The sequence below is a fragment of the Falco peregrinus genome, chromosome Z (genome assembly GCF_023634155.1).
Source record: "Falco peregrinus isolate bFalPer1 chromosome Z, bFalPer1.pri, whole genome shotgun sequence".
NCBI lineage: Eukaryota > Metazoa > Chordata > Aves > Falconiformes > Falconidae > Falco > Falco peregrinus.
Genome location: NC_073739.1, coordinates 2,865,915 through 2,892,553, shown reverse-complemented (window position 1 = coordinate 2,892,553; position 26,639 = coordinate 2,865,915). Strand labels below are relative to the sequence as shown.

General features: G+C 38.1%; 1 protein-coding gene across 2 annotated transcripts in view; it reads left to right on the top strand.

The window, feature by feature from the left end:
* The window catches only part of EDIL3 (EGF like repeats and discoidin domains 3), a 257,246-nt gene extending 233,676 nt beyond the window's left edge, over nucleotides 1-23,570 (top strand). For both annotated transcript variants that reach the window (XM_055791610.1, XM_055791609.1), the window contains 2 exons: nucleotides 9,110-9,265; nucleotides 19,658-23,570. In XM_055791610.1, the coding sequence (XP_055647585.1) occupies nucleotides 9,110-9,265; nucleotides 19,658-19,807 (306 nt within the window). In that variant the 3' untranslated portion in view covers nucleotides 19,808-23,570. The remainder of the gene's footprint in view (nucleotides 1-9,109; nucleotides 9,266-19,657) is intronic.
* The last annotated feature ends 3,069 nt before the right edge of the window (nucleotides 23,571-26,639 follow it).

Here is a 26,639-nt window from a genome sequence, read left to right as displayed (position 1 = left end):
CGTTTTCGGAGTCTGGTAGCACAATTTGGGCATTTTTAGTTTACAGCTACAGCAGCATAGCTATATGAAACAGGTTGCACATAATAATGCCTGGCTGACAGATGGGCGAAGTCATTCTTAAAAAGAATGGCTGAATGATGCTGCGTTGGCTGCTTTTCCTGTGAAAATAAGAGTCATGCACTCAGAGCTTTTAAATACATGGAGGAACTTTCAGCCTAAACCTCACTTATCTTCTAGGCAGATTTAACTTTGCTTACAGGCAGGTTTTCGTTAGTATTTCAACAGTTCAGTAGTTATATTAATTATTAGTCACTTTGCAGTATCTTGTGTGCAAGCTTATCTGCAGTTTACTTGTTGATCTATAGCCTAGATACTCATAGATTATTGGGACATTTTTATGTACTGCAGAAAATATTTGCAAAATTATTAATCACCTGGGGAAAATCGACCAGGTGAATAATGAACTTGCATATTACCACCATTATTTTTCATTTTAAAAATAAAATGAGCTGCTCATGCGTAGGTGAGTCCATTTGTGATCCAAACATTTTTACAGAGATATTTATCAGTCCTCCAGTAAAAGTTATCACATCATCTTCCCTGCTGAAAACCAAGTAGAAGTTGCAGTAATTCATTTGCAACAAAGGATTTTGCTTTCCCAGGCATTGCATCACCAGCCTTTAATTTCAGCTTAAATCCCATAACACACTGAAACCCTAAGACAAATGAAATCTGAGATACCTGGATTTCTCCTGACTGCAGCTCAAAAGCTGCCACTGTTTCAAAGTGCCGGTATAAAATGCTACCTTCCTCACTCTTCAAATTTCAAGTGTCCTTCTGAAATTTACAGTTAAACAGACCACATTTCCCTTGCTTACATTCCAAGTTTTTTCCTATCTGTTTGTGTCGGTATTTTGCTGCGGTTCTGCCCACTCCAGCATCTGAGGTTCCCTGTAATGGTCTTTAACAGAAAACTAAGGAATCCACATGGGGACAGAGCCCACAGAACTGGCACACAAGAAATCTTACTAAAAAATTTGCTCATCAACTTGAGATATATCTTAGTAACATAAGAGGAGGTAACAGAAATACTTTCTTGCTCTTCTCCCACTCTTTTTAAGAGTGGAGCCTGTCCAGCCTCTCAAATTGTGTGTTCCTTATTCATTGATTAGAGGAAAGACATTCAAATGGTCAATATTTTCCAACTTTTTTTTTTTTGGTAATTGTTCTTTTCTGTGTTTTATTTTCACCTTTAGTCATTGTCAAAAGCGTTTGAACAAAAGTTATCAGCAACATTACTGTTAGTACAGCAGGAACTGCTTTAAATGATAATTTCCAGGAATGACACTCTTGAAAGCTACTTCTTATTATCACACAGTTTTATACAATTTTTTCTTTTAAAGGCAAGTACTATTATGTAAAGAACTGAATGTAAATGAATTCTTTTTTCCAATATCCCTATCTATTTCTAGCCATAACTAGGTGCAAGGATCAGCAAAGTGTACTAATGCAGCTCAAAATCTTCTAACTCCACCAGATGCCTAAGCCTGCTTAATCACTGCTAATTTAATGGACTATTTTAAAATCTCTTAGCATCATCAAGGACTGATAAGCTTTGAATATTCCATACCAGACAGAGAAACTATTACTGTTCTATTCATGGTTTCTTGACTGTTGGTGACCAATGCAATCAACTATGTCACATCTACAAAAATTGTCTAATCACATTTACAGTAAAAAGACTCCTGCACCAGATGTGAAGTATTCAGTGTTAGGAGAAAAATTTATACATTTAACCATCACTGATGTTATCATTTTGAAATACTAAATTTTCTTTTACTTCAGACTGCATTCAGACCTGGATATACCATGTACTGCCATCTCCCGTGAGGACATGAATTCTTCCTGATAAGTTGTGAGAGTTGCCAGCACGCACAGAAGTCATTCCAGTTTGCAGGAGCAGTATGAAAGCAGCGTTATCTTGTGTGTGCTGTAAGCAGGATTTACCAGCATGCCAATACAACCGTGGAACATCAACTGCCTTGCGTTCCCATAGGAAACGGGTAGCAACTCCCTTTGGGGCTTTTGAAAATCCAGATCCCAAGGCTAAAATTTGCTTTTTTCTTTTTTTCTTTCTTTTTTTTTTTACACTTTAGGTTTGAGATATCAATAAAATGAGATTAGTCATGGTTTAGTAAAGTGTGGTTATATAACATTTCTCAATAAGAAATAGCTACTGCTTTTAAAATGGCTATGCAGCTGATTCTATGCATCTGATTTTTTACTAAAATGCTGAAAAAATCCTGTAGTAATTCAAGCGTTTTTTCTCCTTTTCCTCCAATATCTCTGTAACAGTGATTACTAAATACATAAGTACATCAATGAAAGTTTCACACACTCTAAATTCTTTAAGTGGCTGCTGCTTAAGGAGTTACTAATTGAAACCAAGTGACCTGTGAGTTTGTGTGTGTGTTTCAGTTCAAAATTTTCAAAATAATGGCCTGAGATGTATTTTTGACAGTCAGTCCGTGGAGATTTCAAGACAGACCTCACACACCAGTTTCTCCCTTGTAAATTGTACTGGGCACAGCTGATGGTACATGGTATTCTAACTTGTTTCTTATGCACAGTTGCTGTCGTTATCAAGTGATTCAGAGGGAACGTGCTCTTTAAGAAGAGGAAAATGAGAGTAAATAAGAAAATAAGAGTCATATTTATTATCTTGGCCTAGAGGACTACAGATATTAAAAATATAGTAGCACAATGTTAAAATAATGTTGAAGGTTTAATCTTAAATTGAAAAAGAAGCAAGCAAAACAAACCTCACATTTTTGAAGAAGCAAAATAATGGCACTCCAATCTTATTTTGTCTGAAAACAACCCTTCTCTTCCTAGGCATAAAAGAAGATGTTTAATTTAAAACATACACTAGCTAATTAAGAACAAATTAAATGTAAATAGATCTTATTTTATTTTATTTTATTTTGCAAGAATGAAAATCCGTTATAGTGGAATATTGAACAAAAAGCTCTGAAATGCTTCTTCCTATCAAATTATTATGCTTCCAGAGCATTTCCTTTTGTCTCATAACTTATTTTCTTAGTGCATTTTTTTTTTCAGGTTTTATTAATAAGTATTTACTCTGATAGTGAATATTTAAGTGACTATACCAAAAACAGTCTGCTACATATGGTGCTGTGATGGAAATGAGCTTTCTCTACTAAGTGTGTATAGTCACTTCGTTGGTTTTTTCCTCCAAAGTTTTTAGATACAATTCGGCAATTAGGCATGATGGATCATAGTTTAGGTTTGTGGTTGTTTGGGTGGGATTTTTAATGTGAGCCTTCATATTAATGAGTATGCTAAGCTTCACATTTTACAAACAAGAAATGCTGCTGAAATGTAGTTAGAAACATACAGATGTTGCACATCTGCAACAAGTGTACTATGCTGTCACCAATTTTCCTGTTATCTCCAGTGTGTGGCCTGGAGGAGAAAGCTAAGTGCCTACATCAGATCAATAATATAAGGAGATCTGCAATTCTACATTTACGCTGCAAACACTGCAAGCCTGTCCCTCCTTTTCTTAGGCTTGGGTGCAGAGAGCAACTATCCTGAGTGTGCCTGGAAAAATCAGGGGAGTCATGAGGTCTTAAATGAAGAGTAAATAACCTGCTCAGGACAACTTAAGTGCATTAGATGGTCATGGTGGGATTCAGGTGCCCAACCATGAGTCTCTAACATTACCTTAAACATCCCAAAATATCTGAGACCTCCCTGCAAGACCAGCATATGTGATAGGCAGATCTGCACTTTGGTGAAATAGCAGCTGGGGACCATGCATGCCTTCTTTCCTCAATCTTTTAAGGAACCGTGCCCCACCTTGGCGGTGCTTCCCTCTCACATGCGTTGGGTCAATTTCTTTGGTTTCTATCCCTGGTGCTTTTAGGCCAAGGGACTCTTTTATTTGCCAAGTAGAATAGGACTACCCAGAAATTCGTTAGTGGCAACAACTGATAAAAAAAGAGTGTAAAAACCTCACAAAGGTAAATAAATGAAAACCTGGCAGAAGAATGACATTTCTCAAATTACAAGAAAAGCTGTGCGTAAGATTAGCCATACTGGGAGCAGAAATGTAATATCTGTAAAAAAAATAATTATTAAAAAGTATTATTGGACTAACGTTAACCCTCAGCACTCCTGAAATCTTTCATCTCATCTCTCTCCTTTGCATCTTTGAATTGAAGCTGAGATTGGATGTCCTGAGATGAAGAGATGCACAGCTGAAGGTCAATTGAACCATTTTACCATTATCTTCACTGTGAAATAGGACCTGGTGGCCCCTAGACTCTGAGGGTTTTTTTCTTCTCTTTTAACATTACAGTGTAGATAAGGAGTGTGTTATTTTTAAAGACTGTCTTTGCTTTTCACGCTTTGGTTCACATGGTGGAGTATCCTCACAGAGCATGAAATGGATTCCTTTCAGAGGAAATTAAGCCAAAAGACGTGCTTCAAAAGTTGGTGCAGACTAGCTGGAAGTAAGAGCCCTGCAGCACACGCTGTGTGGCTGTCCTGCTCTCCATATCGGCTGCTCTGCTTTACAGACCTGAGCCCATGGCACCGATGCTCCTCAGTATGAACGCAATGAACGCAGCCTGTGCTTATTGGTTTCCCAGCCTCTGGTGCTTTGGGCAGTGTGGCTGGGTTTTGCTGGGTTTCAGAGCATCACAGAATGATTGAGGTTTTCAGGGGACCTCTGGGATTCAGCTGGTCCAATTGCCCCTGATCAAGCAAGGCCACCCAGAGCCAGTTGCCAGGTATGGCCATCTAAATCCATCTCCCCCATCAGTGTGCAAGGTGCTGGAGAATTCTACAATTTGTATCTTCTTGAGGCTTTTCTTCTGGCAAGCCAGAGTTGCAGTGGTGTTTCTGTTCCAGGAGAGACTACTTGAGCCATGTGGCCTCTCAGCTTCAGGTGTGATCTCATGAAAGCCACCCACTTCCTCTCCTGAGCCCAGTGCACAGGTGGCTTATCTTCATCTGCTGTCCTGCCTCCTTTATAGTCCCAGCAAATGCCTGGAACTTAACGTGTTTCCTCCAAGTATGCAGAAGAGGGAAAAGAAGTGGGAGGGGATGTTCAGAAAGTCGTGGTTGATATTTCATGGCACATCTACTCCACTTGCACTGAGCTTCCTGATATAACAGAGACCCAAGCCAGTAGGCTGTGGAGGCAGTGCATCACCACAAGGATGCTCATAGCTCCATAGCGGTGCTCAAACACAGTGCATGCAATTGCAGTTGTACTGCTTGCAGTTCCAAACCGGTTTATGGGCAGCTGTCCCAAATGTCTAGAAGCGTCTCATCCTTATGTTCTTGCTTTTGGGAGACATGAACATTGCCAGGTTTTCTGATGCAGGTCTCCACATCTATGAGTTGCAGTTCTCAAGGAGTTCAGGTGCAAAGGTGGCTATATGAAGACTAGGGGCATCTGCATAGTCAGATCCTGAGAGCTGAGGTTTATTAGCTTGGGACTGCTCAGAGCAGAGATGTGACTGCATGTGACTGTTTTCTCCAGATGAAGAAGATCTACCTGGCGTACAAGTACTAGTCCCTCTGCATTTGACTGCACACTGACACAGAGCTCATGCTGCACATCCGTGCATCGTTCATTAAAAAGGTTTCATACACAGGTGGATTTGTCTTTGTGCTTTTCTTAAATTAATTCTCCTCCAAATCACACTGAATCGTCTTTAACATCTGAAGCAAGTTGGGAAAAGGGAATAGGTATAGCCCAAGAGAGTTCTTTCAGACACAAGATGTTAAACTGCTTTTTGATCAGCTGCTTGTAGAAATGTAAATTCAACTGTAAACCATGGTTCTTCTTGTAACCAGCTAATGATCCTATCAGTTGCAGACTAATTGCCTCTACCTCGTTCTAAATTCTGCCGCATTGAAAAAGCCAAAGTCACATTCTGATCCTGTTAATCACATTCAGCTTTGAAGAGTACATAGTGGTTGTGTGTTAATTCAGCTACTCTCCCTGGTAATTTATTTGATTGCGTGTTACTTGCAATCCACACTAACTGAATAAATGTGTTCTGTGTCCTGATGGGAAGTTATGACTTTGTTTAGGCTATTTTCATGCAGATGTTTTGCCTAGAAATTGGTGTAAATTCTTCTCACCTTTCTGCTGTAAATACTTCCAATAAGAAGAATGAAAAGTGAGGGTGTTAACCCTTTGTAGAAGGTAAGAAAACAACAGAGTAAAACCTATATTTCTTTAATGCTAGGTTGATAGCACTCTTTATTGCCTGAAGGGTTCTTATCAGCTTATGAATAAATAAGTACATAAGATACTAAATTATGAGAAGGAGATGCTGGTGCTATGTCCTTTTATTTTTTCCTCCATCTCCAGCAATATGTATTGTTTGTATTGTCAAAACCTAGAACAGATTGTGTCTGTTCATTACTTCTTTTTTATTTTTTTAATATAATACACACACATATATTCTACATAGTGCTATGTAAGTCTTTCAGAAAGAGACTGAACACATGCCAAATTACCTTTCAGCTTCCCACATCATTTTTCTGAACAAGAGTACAAGGCCACTGGATTATGTCCTATAAGCACAAAACAATTGTTACTGGGACATTTTTATTAACACTGGATCTATGTGATAATAAAGATTTATTGTGATTTTACCTTTGAAATCCCCTGAATCTTAATGAGAATTTTTTCTCCCTGTTCTGAATTTCAATGAGAAATACCCTGAGTGGCATGGCCATGTTAAATATTTGTGAAATCCTTCTAGATTACTTTCAGCGTTTTAAAAATAAACAACTGATTTTATGGAGGCATTTTTTTTTTTCAAGTTAACAGGAAACACATTGACTTTTTGTAGAAGCGTTCTCTCTAAAAAGAGGTTACACTTGTAAAATGCTAATTCCAAAATTATTTATAAAAAGTATCTGAAGTTGACTCTGAAATATTTAGTTCAAATGCTGCCTCAAAGTGTGGACCAATTAGTGATTCCTTACCAGATCAGCCTTTCTGAAAAACACACTATTCATTTAGATTCCAAAATATTTGGAGGCAAGGTCTGGAGACCCGGTGTTTATTAATTCATGAAAGACTTGTACTAATTATCAGTGCTTATTTCCCAGAGGCCCACTTAGGCTACGGAAGCAAGCCCCCCTGCCCTCCTTACAGAAGAAAGGAGTCCCTACAAGTAGCCCACAAGAACATCCAAAGCAGACTCCTGCTCTGAGTGATCATTGATAGAGTCCCTCTCTCCACTGGCCAAAGAGAAAACAAAAAATATTTTGCCTCTCAAGGATACTTCCCTCATATTCTGGGGTGCTCCTCTGAGCAACATTGCTGCTATCAGATGGCAATAAATTAGTTCATTCTGGTAGAACCAAAACTCTTTGGACCATCTGCAGAAAATTACATTTTCTACTTAATTGTCATAGTACCTCAGTATTGAAGCTTTTAAGTTACTCCTTAAAAGGATTTGCTACTCATTGTTTGCTACCTGTCTTCAAATGTTGAGGCAGGAGTCTCCAGTCTTATCTGATTGCTCTAAAGAGTCTTTTTTTTTTTCTTATAAGTGTAGCCTTACACCTTTCTGTGCTTTCTTCTTTATAGATTCCAAGCTATAGTGTCCATCTTTCAAAGGCATTGTCTTGGACTAGCTGACTTCTTCTGCTTGTTTATTTTTCCTTCTCTTCTCATGATTAATTTCTTATGCTTTGTATCACATCTGTTCTTCTGTTGTGCACCACATTCCAGTCAAAATCTGGTTTGCTCAGGGGGACTTTGCTTCCCAAAATCACAAGACTGCATCGTCAGTATTTGATCAGCCAGAGTTTCTTTATTTTTTCATCTTCTCTTTTTAATGTTTTGCTGTAAAAACATTTCACTCATCTTCTCATGAAGTTCAGCATTCCTCTCATTTTAACTGTAATATTTTTACTATTAGTCTCTCTTGCCTGATTTAACGGACAATATTAAAAATGCTGACTGCTTCACAGCCATTTATTCTTTGAAATAAATCTACCTTTATTCTTTTTTTACTGTCTTGCAGCATTGCTGGAAGACAAAGAATGGAGCCTCAGTTTTACCTTCACATTTCAAGAAAATGTCAATTTTGATAGGGAATTCAACTCCCCCATTCTTCCTCTAAAAATACATTATTAGGTCAATTTACTTCTGTTATTGTATTCAGTTCCTTGATCATTTTAATCCAAGGCATCTGGCCCGAATCTCTTCTATTCAGTGTTGGGTTCTGGTTCAAAAGAACTGATCACAGATGTACTGACCCATGTGAAAGCCACTCGAAAGCTCAGGTTTTTATTAGGCATTAAGATTCCTGCCTTGAATTTTTAAAACTCTTGTGCTAAGATTATAAACTAAAGAACTCAAAAAAATCGAAGGAATGAAACACTCAGAGCTTTAGAGGTAGAAAAAGAAACAAAGGCTTAAAGAGAGAAGACGACTTCAGCGGGGAAATAAGTGTGTTAGCAAATGTTTTAAAAGTCTTAGTAAAGCATGGACTCTGTTACTTCAAATTAAAGGGAAAGGTGTTTAGGGAACCAGCCTCTAGCATAGTGGATTCTGATTATGAGGAGCACATGGGAACAGTTTTTGGCTACACATTATTTGCAATGGAGACTGCTGTTTTGTTGGGACCATGTATGGCACCTAGCGCAGTGGAAAATGGTACGAGATTAGCCCCATTGTGCCCTTAGGTGGTGTAAGCAGTAAGTAACCTACAGAAAACCGAAGGAAACTGACTTGGAGCTTGGAGAATGAAAGTTACTGTCCGTGATGTCGGCATGCAGTGGGCACAGTTGCAAAGCGGTGCAAAGCAGTGCAAAGCCACCTCTTGGACAGGGTCCTCTCTCGCCGTTCACTAAGGGGCTTCTTAACAGCCCTGGGGTTCCCTGCCTGCACCTGAGAACTGTCTTGTGAACAACTGTGTGAACAATAGTGCTGTACTATTTTGCTTTTGTGTGGTGTGAAGTCAGTTCTGATTACGTTCTTCTGTGTTCTGTTTTATATCTGTTTGTTGGTTTGGTTTGTTGTGGTTTTTTTGTTGTTGTTTAGGTTGACCTGCTTGTCCCTACGAAAATCACCGGCATAATTACCCAAGGAGCTAAAGATTTTGGTCACGTCCAATTTGTGGGGTCCTACAAGCTTGCTTACAGTAATGATGGGGTACACTGGATCATATACCAAGATGAGAAACAAAAGAAGGATAAGGTAAAGCACAGAGAAAATTAATGTTTTGGTTACATTTGCAGAGGAATACATCTGCAGTAACTCCAGTGCTGGAAGCCTCTAGATTATTGCATGCTGCCTGCTTTATAGGGTTCCATATGCATGGGAACCCACAGATAAAAGTCAAAGTGAATAAAAAAGAGTCATATAACACAATGACATTCACAGTGCAGTAATATCATACCTATCATGCAATGCACCTGATTTACTGCTATTAAATATGGGACATAAAACTTTACAGTTCTCCATTTATTGGAATTATTTCTTCCTTTAACTCTAGAGAAGAAGGTATATAAATAGTGGTTTATTTGAATATTCAAAAACAGTGTCTTGGTGCATATTTTGGTAAGTATGCATTATTTTCTGTAGTTTTCTGCAAAGCACATCTTCAGTGTACCTCATTACCTAGCCATTTTGGATTGATACTTTTTTTCCTGGAAATTAATCACTAAGATTTCAAATACCCGATGGAAAGATTATTTTTTATTACACTATTAAATGAATACAAAATATAAAAATTTTCACAACTTCCTTTGCAAATATTTAATGAGAGGCATAGAGAAAGTATAGATTTCTAATTGATTTACCTGGAAGCATTTAACTTTCGTCTTGTTATTTAGGATATTATTCATTATACCTTTCTTTTAAACTGTATAACACTGCTATCCATAATATAATCTGTTAAGAAAGAGATTACAGCATATGCATTGCTTAAGGGAAATGTTAAACAAGTTGACAAAATGTGAATTATTTATTAAATATCTTAGTGGGATTAATTCTGATTGATTGAAACAAAAGGTGCATTAATAAAAATACCAGATGGCTGATATATCTGATAATGTATATCTTGAATCTGGTGGTTTTAACATCTGTATTCGGGGTGAAAAATGTTCCCACTTGTACTTTGTTTTCTTAAAATAAACAAAAATTCTTCACTAAAAAATTATTACCCTTCATATGGGCATTTAAATTCAATTTTCTGAGGTAATGAGAAAGCTTTTGATATGTATTGATATGTGTTGTATGAGTACAGGTAGATCTATTGATGAGGGGTTAGATAACTTAATCTCTTAAATTTTACTGATTTAAAATGATCAATCAAAGGTACATACACCCGTCTGTTAGGGGAAGGTGTCCTAAATTTCTGGATTAAGTAGGTACATAATTGTGTGTGTGTCTGCATAGACATGTTTCTAAGATTATTATCCAAATATGACTCTGTAAAGGCCCACTCTTAAAAGCCAAACGGCAGTTCACTGTAGCTTTATCCTGCACTGAGATTTTTCCCCATAAAATTCTAAACGATTTTAGATTGAGAAAACAAAATCAGTTGGTTTAGTCGTCCAGCTGAGAAGGTCCTGACAGCAATGATTACGGACGTGTCTGGTATAATTGGTTGTCAGATAAAAACTGGAAACAAGCAACTCACCTTTTGTGGATGTACCATAAGCGCATTCAATATAAATGACAGCCAGTTCAGTACTTTGTACACATCCCATTTTAAACCCCTGGCATTTAAAAACAGAAGCAAAAGATCTACTTGGAAGAAATGTCTTCTCCAAGCCAAACTTCTATTAGCAAACTGTTGCATCCATTTTAGTGGAAAAAAGAACATGCATTCAAGTCTCCAGTGAGAAACACAGTAACAGTCACAAGCAAATCTACAAAAAAATGCACTCTCACCTAAAGCACGCTTCCAGTCTACACATTTATAACATTTGCCAAGGCAAATTAAATTATTTTTGCTTTCATCATCACTTGGATTGTTAATTGCTATATGCATATTCCATTAGGAGCAATGGAAAACTCTTATTAATCATTGTCTTATTAAAACATCTCATGTCCCATATTGATTAACATCCCTAAGAATAAAATAGATGCATATTATGATGATCACATAAGTAATAGCAGAATGTGACCAAATACATGTAGCTGGAAGTTGGAAGTTATAACTGCTGAATTTATATTTGTACAAAATAAAAAAGATCACTTGGTATGAGTCTAGTCCTCAGACTTTGATACGCAAACATTAATCGAAAATATCTTTACTCTTTTTAATTTTTTCCATATGGCAAAAGTCTGGAAAAGTCAAAAGTCTGATGACAGAGTCTGACGTTCCAGAGATTCTAGCTGTCAGTCAGTGAACTTGGCAAAACTTCATAGGAGGCAGGACTGGAAAGGATCTCAAGACAGGACCTAGACATGTACCTTTTGACCTGTGGAGAGACTACATTCCTTTCCTCCCATCCCTTCTGAGGTCTTCTCAGCAGAAAATGGGATGCAGTAACCCCCACATCCGTTCCAGCCACCCTAGGAGTACAAACAGCTCATTGTTAGAACTAAGGCTTAACACATTCACCCATCCTTCACCTCACACAGTGCTCATATCCTGCACTATTCTCCAGCAGATTATTATTTAATATGTTCTTAGAAACAGCCAGTGATTAAAATTCTATAATATAAGCAGTCTACTCCAGTGTTTAAATATCCTTAAAAGTGGAAAAGCTGCTTATCCGCCTCCTTGCAATACACCCACCCTGTCCTCAAAGGACACACAAAACGTGATTTTATCTTCATCTTTTCAGATAGTTTGTTTTAGCTGAGGAATGTTAACCTATTTTTTCTCAGTTTCTTCTTTGGGGGGGGGAAAAAAAGTCAGTTCCTTCAGTCTTTCCTTAAAGGGTATGTTTTCTCAGCCTCAGATCATTCTGCATTCGGCTTGGACCAGCTCTTCCTGAAGTCTGGCTTCCCAAACTTGTACTGTTGCAGTCTTTAGCACAGACATACTGACGGCTCCATCATTCTCCATGTACCTGTGACATTGGTTATGACTTCCTAATGTTTGGCTTGCTACTTATAAAATTACACCATTGCTCTTCTGTGTATTTCTCCAGTTGGCCAAGACCACTTTGAATTTTGATCCCACCTTTCAAAAGGGAAAGCCTTGGCCACATCTGCACTTTTAACAAGCAAATCTATTTCCATCATCCATTTCATTACTCAGAATACAGAAATTGCATTCGGGCAGAAGCATGGAGCATCACTCAGTAAAACCTTCCAGTTTGACACCAAACCCTTCACCACTGCTCCAGATAGGTGTGTGTTGATGCAGTGTGCTCTCATAGGATTTGTCCACTGGATGTGTATAGCACCAAAAATACTGGCTGCACTCTGGCAAGTGTAGTGGAACAAAAATACAAGTGAAAAAAATAAAAACAACAGAAGAAAAAGCAATGCCGTGCCTCATCCACAGGGAGAAGAAGAGAAATAGCATCATTGGTCCTGTCTGATAGTAACATCTTTGCACAGGATCCACAGCAATTCCCTTAGTTTAAGTCAAGATACAAGATTTGGCCCAAAATGTGAGATGACTGTAGAAGAAACCATGTTTTCACAGCGAAGTGAAAACTTTTCATGAAATGTTTCTATGTCCCCAGGAGACACCGAAGGGAGATAAAAGATAGATACTGGCAACTGTCAACAACAGCAACCATAAATTATTCATTATTTACCCTCATTCAATCTATATATTAACTGAACATCTTGATTTCTTCTATGAAGGATAGAATATATAGATTTCTTATTTCCTTTGCAGACAATTTACCCATTCTGTACTCATCCTCTGATCCTTGTACAGTCATCCGATAATTTAGGAGAATGATGATCCCAAAAACTTTCAGGGAAAGGAAGACAGGATAAAAGAGAAATAACTGCTTTTAAAGTCCTAACAAAATATGTCATTTTTACATTCTGGAAAAGGAAAGCTAAACAATGTCTCAGCCACAAATTTTGGAGATGTTGGTAGGCTGGTAATAATGACTTGCAGATGAATATTGTGACTTTACAATGCTTTGAAGTAAGAGCCGAGAGCTTAATCCTGTGTGGTGCTGAACATCTGACTGTTAAACAGTTTACAGGATGAGTCCTAATGTATCAGTGGATCTCGGTGAATATCTGAAGCTATTCAATTCTGCCTCTTCATCATCTGTGAAGTTATTTTACAAAGGAAAAAAAATGGTATCTTTTATTCACAAGCGCGCTGTGTGCAGCCTGTATCTTTGATCAACTTGCAAGAAATTAGCTGTTTAAAACAGAAGAAAATATGGTGTTCAGTTTTGTTCTTTGCACCATTTCAAATGGAAAAGCTGTTCCAAGAACAGTGGCTCTTGCACCTCCTGTTTGGCTCCTGCTATTTTAACAGCCAGTCATTTCAGTTCACATCTGTGCTGAAATTCTGTGAATGCTGACAAAAAGGTACTGGGGGAAAAAAGCATGTCTTTAAAAAATTAGGCCTTTCTCATTAATTTTAAATAGTTTGAAATATGGAAAATATGAAAGATTTTCCTGTTGTCTTCAAGAAGCAAAATAATTTACATTACAGGCTGGCAAGTAGGAAGCAAATACATATTTTTTAAAAAGGACCAGAGCTAATGGCTATGTTGTTTTTCTCAACTAGAGGTCAGTATCTCACTATGCCTCCAAAGCTAAGGGCATCCAAACCATATTTGACCTTTTTTTTTTTTAAAAAAATCATATTCCACGTGATTTATAAATGGCACAGCCTGCTGTAGATAACTCAAAGCCAGCTGCAGCATCAAATGACATTTTAGAGGCTGTTGTTTAGAATAAGATTAGAACATTTGAAAGTAGCCTAAAGTAGCCTAGCAGTCTGCAGCACCATCAGTCATTATTTAAGCCATCAGCAGTGCAATTAACTGCCAGCAGACAATATCCAGTATGCAAATGGCCACTGGATTTGAGCACAAAATTATGAACGAGTTATAAGTTACATGCTTTGCATGTCTAGTTAATTGCCATAGCAACAGAAGACAGGAACCTACTTAAAAATTAAAAGTTAGATCATGTCAGCTGAAACATCTGTCTGCTAGATTTGCTAATGGTTTTTCTGTATGATGTTTCGTTATCATAATACCTGGTTTACATTGACAGGTTCAATTCCTACACATAATCCACATACTTGGCACAGTTAAAGAACATTCTTTTTAGTATTATTTACATTATTGTTATTTAATACTATTATTTTAAATAATATTTTAATCTAACAGTAAATATATTTTTTCTGCACTCGTTTAAATTATGAGTGACTTCTATTACTTCCAGCTGAGTTACCATGATTTGTATCAGATGAAAATCTAGTTATACCCAGTCTAAGTCGTATCTCTAGCACACATATCTCTCTCCTTGGCAGCACACTAAGAGCTGAAGGAAGACAACATCCTCAAATTAACAGTCCTTACCTTGCATTTCTATAAGCATTTTGGGAGGGAGGCTGGTCTTTAAAATATTTCTCTTTTTTCTTGGCTTTGAATCTTCTGTCATAAAGCACTTACGAACTATGTACAGTGGAGTAAATTCCCAATTTAGTAGCATCAGTAGATAGATCAAGTGAAAAAAGTAGCAAGAATGCGATAGTTTGTTTCACAAGTTTGAAAGTTTTGTCTGCCTGGTATCTTGAACAAATAATAAAGGTCATGTAATACATATTCTTATGTACCACGGAGAGAGAAAAAAACGGTCCTTCTCCTGGCAGTGGACTCTTGCATAGCTTTCTGTTGCGTGCCAACCAACTGCTGATTCCTCAGCCAGTCCTGGGAGAAGTGCTCAGTAAAGAAGAAAGGAAGATGGCTAAGACTGGTAGCGGAAAATTTACACCCAGAGACTTTATGTATAGCAGGCTGAAAAGAAAGAATGTCTTTTTTTTCCACTTAATCACTCCAGAAACACATGTGCGTGCACACACACAGAGGTACATGTGTTTACATATGTTTATTAAAAAAAAAACAAACCTCCCCAGTCTTTTAGAGTGGAAAGTATCTTCCGAGGAGTGGAGTATGCCTGTAAACAGTAGCTCTGCTTCTGGTGAGAAATCAAGACACCCTTCACCACCTTTTACCTACTGGTTTTCACTTGTAACTCTTCATGGTGAAAAGGTTTCTACACCAAGAGCAAAAAATTTCAAAGCAAGTAAATGGGCTGTTCAAGTCTGCAAATTCCCTCTTTTGTTTAAGCAAGTCTTCTTCAGTGAATAGTAATGAGGAAATAAAATGTTTCCAGAATAAAGGAGTATGACTATCAATAATTACTCTTCATGCAGCTTCTTTTTAGATTTTAAATGAACAGTGCTCCTTTTATTTGTCCAAACACTGAGATGTTTTGCACGGAAGCAAACTCCATACAGAACCCAGGTCTAGCTACTCTTTAAAAATAGTCCTTTAATATGAACAGGTTTGATGAAATAATGTGCTTAAAATATTCTTCTCAGAATAAAAAATACGGTTAAGGTACAGCAGCCAACGTAGTGACTTCACCATCTGAGGCTTCATTATTAAAAAGTCTCAAATCTCATCCGTTATTGTAAATAGCAGGAACCAATAATGCTATGGCTGATGCAGACTTTTCATGTAATTTAAGTTTCTGCGAGACAGGAGATCCAGAAAGATTCTCTGTGCAGAATCAGACTCCCTGGGTTTTCACGCTCCGTGCACATCCATTGAGACAGCACCACAAACAATCTTACCCACTGCAGCCACCAATTAATGAGTCCTGTGGATGTGCCATAAAACCTGGTCCAGCTCCATGTTTGGAGCAAAGCAAACATCAGTTGTAATAAATTCCACTTTTCCCAAGCTGCTGTTCTTCAGATATTTCTTCTAAATAATTCTGTCGTAAAACATATATAGTTTTCTTCTTAAAATTTGAATCAATTTATGTTGTCATTATTCAGATTTGCTGCTTGAGCCATAAACCACTTAGTTATATTAAAAATTCTCAGTGAATGTTTGAAGGCAAGACATCCAAATTGCTTGTTGGACACAATTATAAACAAGGCTTGTTTATACTTCAGAAATCCTTTTGGCAAGGAATTTCAGTAAACATTTTCCAGGTTTTCATCCTTTTTTGCACAAACTGATCATGAAATAAGTTATCATACTTTAAAAAGTACCAACAGCATGCATTTTCTACTTTTTTATTTTAATAGCAGCTGTAAGAGACTAGAGGAGCTACACATATGTGTGTGGGGGGGTGTGTATGTGTAAACTTGCTGAAGCTGCTGGGTAAATGTTTTAGCAAGATACACCTTTTAAGTATGCAGGCTGACATAACTAGATATACCCACTGTAAAATCTTTAACATTCTACAACAGGGTTGTCAGTTTGGGGTTTTTTGAAAATTTGGTTCACCGTTACCCACAGAGGCGCCCTGCGCTGTGGGAGCCACTGGGCTGGGGGAGGCTGAAGCTCTGTCAGAGGCAGGGAGCATCCTGCAGTAGATGACTAAAGAATTAAAAAACATAGGGCTGTTATTCTTCCCCAGTGTACTTCCCCAGCCTCCAGCTTCCTTCTGTCTGTATCTTTAATAGCCCCTGCTGATTTTGCCCCTAGCAATTTACTTGTCCGTTAACAGTAGTTAAAGGCTGTGGAAACTGTGCCACAGTTTAATGGCATGTTGTCTGGGGAATCATGACCTTGAGGTGGCTCAGAATAACCTGGTATCTTTCCTTGTCCCCTAGTGTCTCTGGTAAGAGGATGCTGCAATATAGTCTGCTATTGATTATGTCCATGCCACACCTGATTTTATAGGCATCTATCATATCTTCTTTTAGGCTGAAGAGACCTAGTCTGTTTAATAATTTGCAAAAGGACATTATTCTGTGCTTGTGGCCATCTTGCTGCTTCACTCTGTACATTTGCTGTTTGAGATAAGGCAGGACCAGACCTGCACCACCCAGAACTCAAAATCAAAATATGCACCAGCTTTATGCACTGACACTTTAATAACTTACACTCTGCTCTTTACTCCTTAACCACTAATCAGTTTCTGTTTTACCATCACTGGGCATTTTTTTCACCTGAAAAATTTTAGAGCTATGTATTGTAACTCCAACATCAACTTCTTGAATGCTAATAAATAGTTACAGTCTTCAGAGGCTTTGTAGACTGTAACAACCTTCTCAGAAACAAATGTGAGGAGTGATCATTTATGGTATGAGGGTACCGGCTCTTCCAAGACCTTTTAATTCCTTAGGTGGTTCATTTTGTATTGACTGGCCTAAAGCAAAAGGTAATTAAAGAAAAACTACCTTTGGCTACAGAAGTAGCTTTTTTTGTACTGGTAAGTTGGATTTACAGGTTTTGTCCTTTGTCTTCCCTGCTCATTCCAAGTTTCTTGACTCCATTAGTGTCACTTAGTGAACTTAGGCTGAAGTAAAATGAAGAGTGACAAAGAATACTTTTTTTCCCATAAGGAATTTGCCATGGTTCCACTGGGCAAAAAAAAAAAAAAATCCAGTAAATTTGCACTTAGACTGTTTTATGCAGGTCACATTTGTGGATGCTGACAAAGCTTCCCTTACTTTGTGGTAAACTTATTTCCCTGAAATCCTTTTCCTGATCTACCAAGTTGAGTTAATTTCTTGAAACCGGAACTTGAATTTTGAGGGAAGGTGAATTCAAGATTTGCATAAATCAGCCTCTGAAAGTGATTAGTTTGACCTCAAATGCTAATAAAATTATGTATGAGAAGGAAAATTTAATTCTTGCTTTCCTGCTCTAAGCAAATGACATAATCCCACCTTCTTCAGCTGTATTTGTTGCTTGGTTTGCATCACATTATTTATTTTGCATAGCTACACGTGTGCCATAGAAGAGTTCTGGCAAACAACGTTTATTGTTCTATGCCTTCATTTAAATGTTACCTTCAAAATACGTATTCTGTAGCGAAAATAAAATAGAAAGTAAGAGAATTTTCCAGTAGTTCTGCAGCAAGAATTGTCTGCAGTTCTGCACTGATTATCATCTGGCTTGGTAAAAAATATCAACAGATATGTAACATACATGTGCAAGAAATCAATTTGAAAAAAAAATTACTTTTAAGCTTTCCTAGCTACATATTTTACGTTAGGGGGTGCCAATTCGTAGTTTTACTCACGAGCTTACTGCCTTTTATTGTATGCTGTATTGCCACAAAGGAAACTCAAATTCAGGTGCAACCTTGTTAGCCCAAGCTCCAGCTGTTTTAATCAACACTATGCAACAAAAAATTACTCCTGTGGTAAATACATTTCTTTCCTTAGACTCACAACACTATTATTTCTGTGGTCAGTCTGTCTGCAATTTTATCTATCTATCTTAACTTCTAGGTGCTTTAATGCTCCCATCTCTTTGTTAGTGTGATATCAGACATGAAGGGAAATTCATCACTTGTGAAAGGCCATCACTTGTGGAGGATGCATGTTTTGTTCAAGATGCCAAATTGATAGCACTCGAGAGAAGCTTTCAAAATTCAACAAAAAGGTGCAGCACAGAGACCCAAAAGTGCAGATTTTCATACAGTGCTTTGTAAACATGTCATGGAAGAAGCAGCTTAAGGGCTAAAATAGTAGATCAGCCTCTTCTCAGTTCAACCTCTGACATTTTACCTAGGAACTTCTGGGAAACTTGTCTTTCCACACTAATTCAGTCATACAAGCACTTCTTCAGCAGGTCGGTATTTCTTCTCTGCATGATGCAAATGAAACTCATTCATTTCAAGTCAAAAAGCCATCAAATTCAGTTTTTATAAATGAAAAGTTGATTGGTTGACATTTGAAGAGAATGAGCATTTCCCATAAAACCTGAAAATATCCCAAGGGAATAATCCAATCACTTTGCCAAAAGTGGTGCTGTGGCCTTTGAATTTAAGTGGTGGCTGCCAGGGGAAAAATCCAGCATTGGTTTAACACAGACAGATGTTTGGGAACTCACTTATGTATTTGTTAACCCATACTAGTGGAAATAGTACTGTAATATGCAATATACTGTGCAAGAATTTTTAATTTGGTCACAGACTGATGCCCATAATTCGTATGCTGACTTTTGTTTGACAGAAGATAGCTTCCTTGATAATCAGCAACTTTACAGGGGTTTACACAGTTGCATCCAAGCTGCATTCATAAGTGATACAATAAAAATTCTTCTTAACTTTAATTATTAATGGTATTTTGTTGGAAACAATAACAGGATCTCCTGGGACTAATTTGACATGATGAAAATGCCAAGTAAAAGGCATTTAATTTTTTAAATGTTAATGATTCTTATGTAACTTTTGGAGCTGGGCCCTGGGTATTGGCAGAACAGCAGAATCGAAGGCTAGATCTGCACCAGGGCTGAGCATGCCGTGCCTATACCAGCTCCAAGGTCCCTGGCATGCGATGAAATCCCAAGGTCTCAGCAAGGGCGGGTGCTCTTTGCAGTATCAGTCAGGTGCCCAGGTGCTCAAAATTCAGCATAGGGAGATGCCGGGGGACATCAGGAGTGTACCACAGCTGTTCCTTAAGCCACACCACCTTAAATCTTCTTGTTACTCGCCCTTCAGGTGTTCCAGGGAAATTTTGACAATGACACACACCGTAAGAACGTCATCGACCCTCCGATCCACGCCCGGCACATCCGCATCCTCCCGTGGTCGTGGTACGGCAGGATCACCCTGCGGTCAGAGCTGCTGGGCTGCACGGTGGAGGACTGAGGCAGACCTCCGTCACGCATCGCCGCTCTTGGTGTAGCTAAAAGTCCCTCCATAGAAGAAACTGTGCAAAGCCTGTAGGATGCTGAGTGGGTTTTTCACGAACAAGTGCTCATTTTATGGTAGGCCGCTAACTGTCTTTCGCAAGGAGGTCTAAGCCTGCCCTTTCAATGATCCAATCCGATTTTGTCCTTCAAATCTGTTAGTGTTGTCCCTTCTGCTGTGGAATTATCTTTCTAGTTTTCCTTTGAGTTGTTCACACTAGTTGAAACGTGTTAGGGAAAAACAGCAGCATCCTTTTTACAAGGGAAGAGAAATCGCATGACAAAGCTCATTTGCAGCTTTAGAAACACTGGGCTGACAAGTTCTCCATAAATCATACTGTCATCTTACTTGCAAAAAGTGATACTGCAGCTTTTAGCAATAAGTTTACTTGGGGATGACTGCATTATAGTAATTGTGCCTATCAAACACTGTCAGTATTTATGACATATATTTTGGAAGATACTCCGTGGTACTGTAAAACACAGTACCTTTGATGTTACAAGCTACCTTTCATCACTTTCATCTAAACAGCAGAGTCCACGCACCTAAAGGGTTCTCCTAAGTAGCCCCATTTTCCTTCTCTATTTTGCATGCTATAGACATGACCTCCATCTTTTCTGTTTAGCATCACCACAATGTTATTTTCCTTGAAAGAGGTGACCTGTTTGCATATGGAATGAAACCTGCTATCAGTATATTATGAAGTTAATTAATTTGCCAAAGTTTATTAATTCTGCTTGAGATGCGCTTTTTCAAGGAGGTTGAGATGAGACACCAGGGTACTTGTGGTATCTCATCTTAAGCACCCACATAGTTCAAGGCACACAGCGCATCAGAAATCCCGAGCCCATTTTGTGACTTGCCCAGGGGTGAGCACACAACCCTAGATGGAGCTGCCTGCCCAATTACTTCTTTCAGATACCTCCTTAATTTCTGTGAGGAGGTAAATGTGAGGCAAAGGAATCGGGTGCTAAAAGACACACAGGAGGAATGACTCCCTTACTGCCAGGAAACTCGCTTGGTGGGCTCTTCTTATGGTGGCCATCGCAGCCTTCCTCCCAGGCATGAAGCCAGGAGGTGTGGTAGGAGTTCACCAAAGCTGGGCCCTTGGCACCCTCCATTCCCAACCGCATCTTCTCAGACATGCGCCCGTGAGTCACGAGGAGGCTGGGTTTTATCATAGCTCATCTACAGGAATGGTTCATATACATTATATTTTAACAACATGACAGCCAGTGTGGACCCCAGATTAAAAAGTAGGTTTTAGGAGGAAAAGTGGAGCAGTAGGAGGGACATTCTCCCCCTTGCCTCAGTTTCCCATGATAATACAGATAACGATACCAACCTTCGTAAAGCACTCCAAGTTTCCTTGGAATAAAGTGCTGTATGACTGCACATAAATCTAAAAAAATCCTGGGACAAGGAGCAAGAGGATGTTTTGTCTGTTACCTGAAATGACAGCATTTGGGATTACTGCCACCCTTTTAATTTCATAACATGCTGATGGGGGGAGGTGGGGGCACATAGAAAGATATATACAGAGAGAGACAGCTGCATGTTGTACCAAACCTCACTGAACTTATTTTTTGTCATTGTTACATTCTCACCAAAACAAGTATGAACCTGGGTGCTGCTTCCCAGGCGAACGGCTAGTTGGCCCACAGTCTGCAAAGGGCGAAGTTTACTTTGGAAACAAAATCGTTTGGATTTCAAAAACCTGCATTTAATCACACATTCTCCACCACAGACAAAATATATTATCCATTGAACTGTGAAAGACTCTAGAATAGCAGCCAGGAATTTTACATACAAGAATTGGGGATATATTGGTGGCGGTTTTCTGATAGTGTCACTTAAACTGTCACGTTTTAACAAACAGAACACCCTGCCTCTATAAAATGACTTAATCCTTAAACTGTATTTATACAAGTATTTATTTTATAAGGCTTAGACATGTAAAGACTTCTAAAGAAGAGTCTTGTAAAGGTAAAAGTATGTGTAAGAAATGTTGAGGTCCTGTGCAACACTGCTAAGTTAGTTCTTTATTTTTTACTTTGTGCTGCATAACAAAAGCCACTAGACTGTTACTGTCTTGTCTGTAACTGTGTTAACAGCATTCCTTAATGATGTATATATGGAGTGGTCTTCAAGCATAGTGAGCAATTTTAAAGAGAAAGTCAATCATGATGGAACTTCTAAAGAGTAAAAAAATTCTGAATAATGGAGGACAAGTGTATTCCTAAATTACCTACTGCCCATGTTTTGCACTTTAGGCTCTAAAAAATGATAATTAAAAAAATATATTTTAAAAAGTAATATATCTTTAGGGCACACACAGTATTTAAAAAAGCTCCAAAACCATTTTCCTGTTGTGGGAGAGCTATTGACCCTACATTTAATTAATGATATGAACAACAGCATGCAGCTATTTCACTAGTCAACTGTATGCAAAAAAATGGAAGGCCATTTCAGAAAATTAGGCTGCTTAGTGTAACAGCTTGATTTAATGTTCTTTTGAAATGTTCTGTGTTCTTAAGTGATTTTTTCATGCTTTTCATCTTTTGCAGCTTCAGTATTGGTTTTGAATTAATCTTTCTTGATTTATTAATGTAATTGTTATCCATTCATCTGCATACAAAAATTGTGTTGTCATGAGACCTAAAATAGTAATTTTATTTTGCATTAATTTCGAATTAAGTATTTTCATCCTTATGTCCTGTATCAGCTTTCATCCACCAGCGGTCTTCGAAACCTGCACAGAAAGCTCCATACATCGTGATATCACTCTGTGATAATGTATAAAAGAATCATATATTTGATGCCCTTAGAATTTCAGCAAAAATACTGAGGCTTTTCCTAAGTAAATTATTCCTTAGCTACCAAGAAGCTTTCTTTAAATGGTGTTGTGCAGCCATAGTACCAAATTCTGCTCCCAGTACCAGCAGTAAAAATCTGAATTAACTCTTGATCTCTGCGGAATACTTCAGATTTAACAAAACAGATGAGAATCAGATTATGGTCTGGAATTAAACTTTTTTCCTTTGATTGGATTTTCTTGTCTTGGTGAACACCATTGACATACGGGACGAGTTATAAATTGACACAACTGTACTCTCCCTGTGAAAGCAACCAGCACCCCAAAACCAGGCATAAGTGCGGGACGGGGTACGCCCCTTTAAGAGGGGATGGAGAAACACCCTGAGGTGAACCTTGACTTCAGTATTAATTGCAACAATGGCATTGAACAAGACTGGAAATGTTCTCCTAATTAAATTTCACCCTGAACCAGTTAAGTTTGTAGGCACACTTCACCTTTCTGTAGCTCTGTAATGTGCTACGTTTATAGCCTAGGAAATACAGCACTGGCACGAGGCTCGGTTTTAATTGTGTTCTGTTAAGGGCTTATCACGTTAACTGGCTCTGGTTTTGAGGTTGACTTTCTCTTTTGGAATGGCTGCATACAAATTAGTGTCTGTTTTGAAGACTAAGGATACTAAATGAGTGTATCTTTGCTATACAACAAATATGAACTATAATATTCAGTGCTGGCTTCTGATGTGTCAGTAAGTACAGAAGTATCTTGGACAAAATGACCTTTGCAACCTTTCAAGCTGTGTAATATTCAAATGGTTTTGTATATACTTAAATCATGTAGAACGATGTAAAACCAGTATGACCTTGTCTAGTCTTCAAAATTAACAATAAAACTTTTGAAAAATGAGGTCACTTATGAAGCACTTATATCCCAACACCTGGAAGGAGATATAACTTATCTCAGCCTCACTGACAGCAAACACGGAGCAGAGATATGATGCGGCATTTTCCTGGATGCATTCGCAGGGTCTTTGTGGTAGGTGAGTTTGTTTCTGGCAAAATCAACTGTGGTGCTGTGCTCCCTTCAATGTGTTCCCTTTGTTCCTTCAGATAAAAAAGCAAAGGTTTGAACAAGTCTAAAAATATTTTTCTATTTCTTACTATTGCTCTCTGAATGAGCACCAGAAATGTAAACTGCCAATTTCATTTTCTTTAAGTCAGATTTCTGGGGTTATTTTTATCAATCCTTATCCTCTCTTCTCCACTCCTACACAGGGAAATTGATTTCTGAAAAGGTAAGCACCAGCTCCAGCGCAGACCTGCTATGAGGCTTCTCGTGGAGATGCCAAAGCAGAGCCAGTGCTTGCTCATGCCCTCCCCTCTCTTCACTTTATTTGCTGTACAGCCTGCTCCCCGAAATGTCTTATTTTAGTTTCATGTATCATTTCGATTTCTAAAGAAGCCTAGAGGTTAAGGTAGCACACAGAAAAGGTTTTAAACAATGAGATTTTTAGAAAATTTTAAAGCTTTGCGTACTTATGAGAGATGGAGCTTCAGTGGTTTACTCCTTACTGATCCAGAATAAGCCCATAGATATACATGCTTTTGCTTCGTATCCATTTCAGCTTCTGTTCTTTCACCAAAAATTGTCTTTTAGAGATAAAAACCATCCCTGAGTATGCACTGATGACAGGTACCTTGTCTGCCAAATGTGCGGTCTGAACACTAATGGTGTATTGTCTTCCAACAGAAAAGTCACAGAATAGATCTTGCAGCTTTTCCTGATTACATATCTCTACCAGTTATAAAAATGAAAATATAATGGTGCACACAACAAGAAGATTCCTTTTGGTGAATAATGGCTGAGTATTAGCACTTCAGTCATAGACTTCTGAAAATACGCATCTCGAATCTTTCTGGGTTTTTAATTATAAATTGAAACTCTTTCATGAAACACAGGGCCAGTTCCTGAAGGAATGAAAAGAGATTTTTCCTCTCATTCTTCATAATTTAGATCCTCAGGAATTCTAATAAAGACAATGAGAGAAAGTAATGAGTAATTTTGTTCAGAATAGCAAGTATTTATCACTGTCCAACCTCCCATACCTGTTGGTAATGAGCTCAAGGGATTAACATGACTATCAACACTCTACATCATTATGAAATAAGTAGTCTCTGATATTTCTGTGGTACATACAACGACACTTGCTTTGTACCTTAGATTCAAATAACAGGAGGTTAATCTAAGGTCACTAAGTGACCTGTGATCAATAAGCCTTGCAAAATAAATCAGGACAAAATAGAAGAAAACTGTACCAATAAAAATACATTTTCTTTTTTTAAATGTGCATTATTTTCTTAATAGATAAATATACTTTAGGATGGTTTTAAATTTAAAAGACTGCTTTGGATTAAAACATAAAAGGCAGACTTGTATAAGTCTTGTATAAGCTTTATATCACATTTGTGCATTTATCACAAATTTATCCAATGATACAGATCAGTATCAGCATTTGGGGAGCTGTATATATATATATATATTTAAATGCCTCTAAACATAAGAACATGGAAATGTGTCTTGGCCTCACAATTTAGCTTGCTAAGAGTGCAGCAAAATATATTTTACAAAGTATTTGTTAGTAACAATACCAGTTGTGTTTTGAGATAGTATATATATTAATTCAGAAGTAGGCTCCACATGTATGGGAATGCATGGGGAGCATGAATAACCTCGCAAAATACAGGTGAGGCACAGCAAATGGAGGGAATGGTCACAGCACAGTCTGCTCATCATAATAACATTTCTGATGCTGCTTTCTCGCTGGTTTACAAGCTTATGCATTGTGGTTATCTGAGGTTGCACATCAGATGATAGGTCAATAGGCACATTTCTGACGGCCACATGACGAGATGAAGGATATCAGCCCTCAAAAGATGGTAGGAAAGGTCACTAAACATTTGCATCAGACCGGAAAATCAAAAGCAATCTAAGTGAACATCTTGAAATATATTGGATTTCTGGGATGCTGCAAGAGGTCAGTGGGAGCTGTAGAGAAATGTATTGTATTGCCTTGACCACAATAAATACAATTAAGTACACACACTGTTGGGCATAAAATATATATATGAGATCCACTGAAGCAGGATCAAAGGCCCCTTAAAAACTGATACAGCACGTTCTTATGAAAATGTCAGAAAATAAAGTATGATGTAGATGCTGTGGACCGATATACTATGGACTTTTCTACTAGGCCTGGCTGGGATGGATTTACCTGTCTTCACTGATGGGAAGGGATTTTAGGGGAAGGAAGCCACTGCTCAGAGGCTGGCTGGGCATTGGTCTGCTTGTGCGGAGCGGTGACTGACTGCCTTCCCATCACGTGGTGGCTCTGTGGGGCTTGGGGGTGTCCCCCTCTTTCCTTTGCTCATTAAACTGTTTTTATTTCAACCACAAACCTTCTCACTTTTGCTCGGCTTATTGTCTACCCTGTCCCACTGGTGGAACAGAGTGAGCCAGCAGCTGTGTGAGGCTTAGCTGATGTTTGGAGTCAACCTACCATGACTTTAAACACAAAACATAAATCATGTCTGAGATCTAGAATTATGCACAATCAATTGTATGGAAGAGCATTTTGTCTGAATCTTCTTTCCTCACTTTTTACATCTGTCCTATTTTTCTCTTGAACTGTGTTGCCTTTACTATTTTTGACTTGGAGAAATTCCTTTATTACATGTGACTTGTGTTACTAAAACAGATTCACAGCTTCATCAGAAGAGGCACTGATGGAGATTTTTTGAAAAAGCAATTAAAGCATGCATTGCTTCTGTGAATATGGTGTATGCATTTGTTATATACATACAGACACACACATATATATAATGTGCATTTTCTACAGGCTGGTGTCATATATGTCATGGGGGAATACAGAGAACAAAGAGGAAGCAGGAAGGTGATTTCACTTTCCATGTTGCTGCA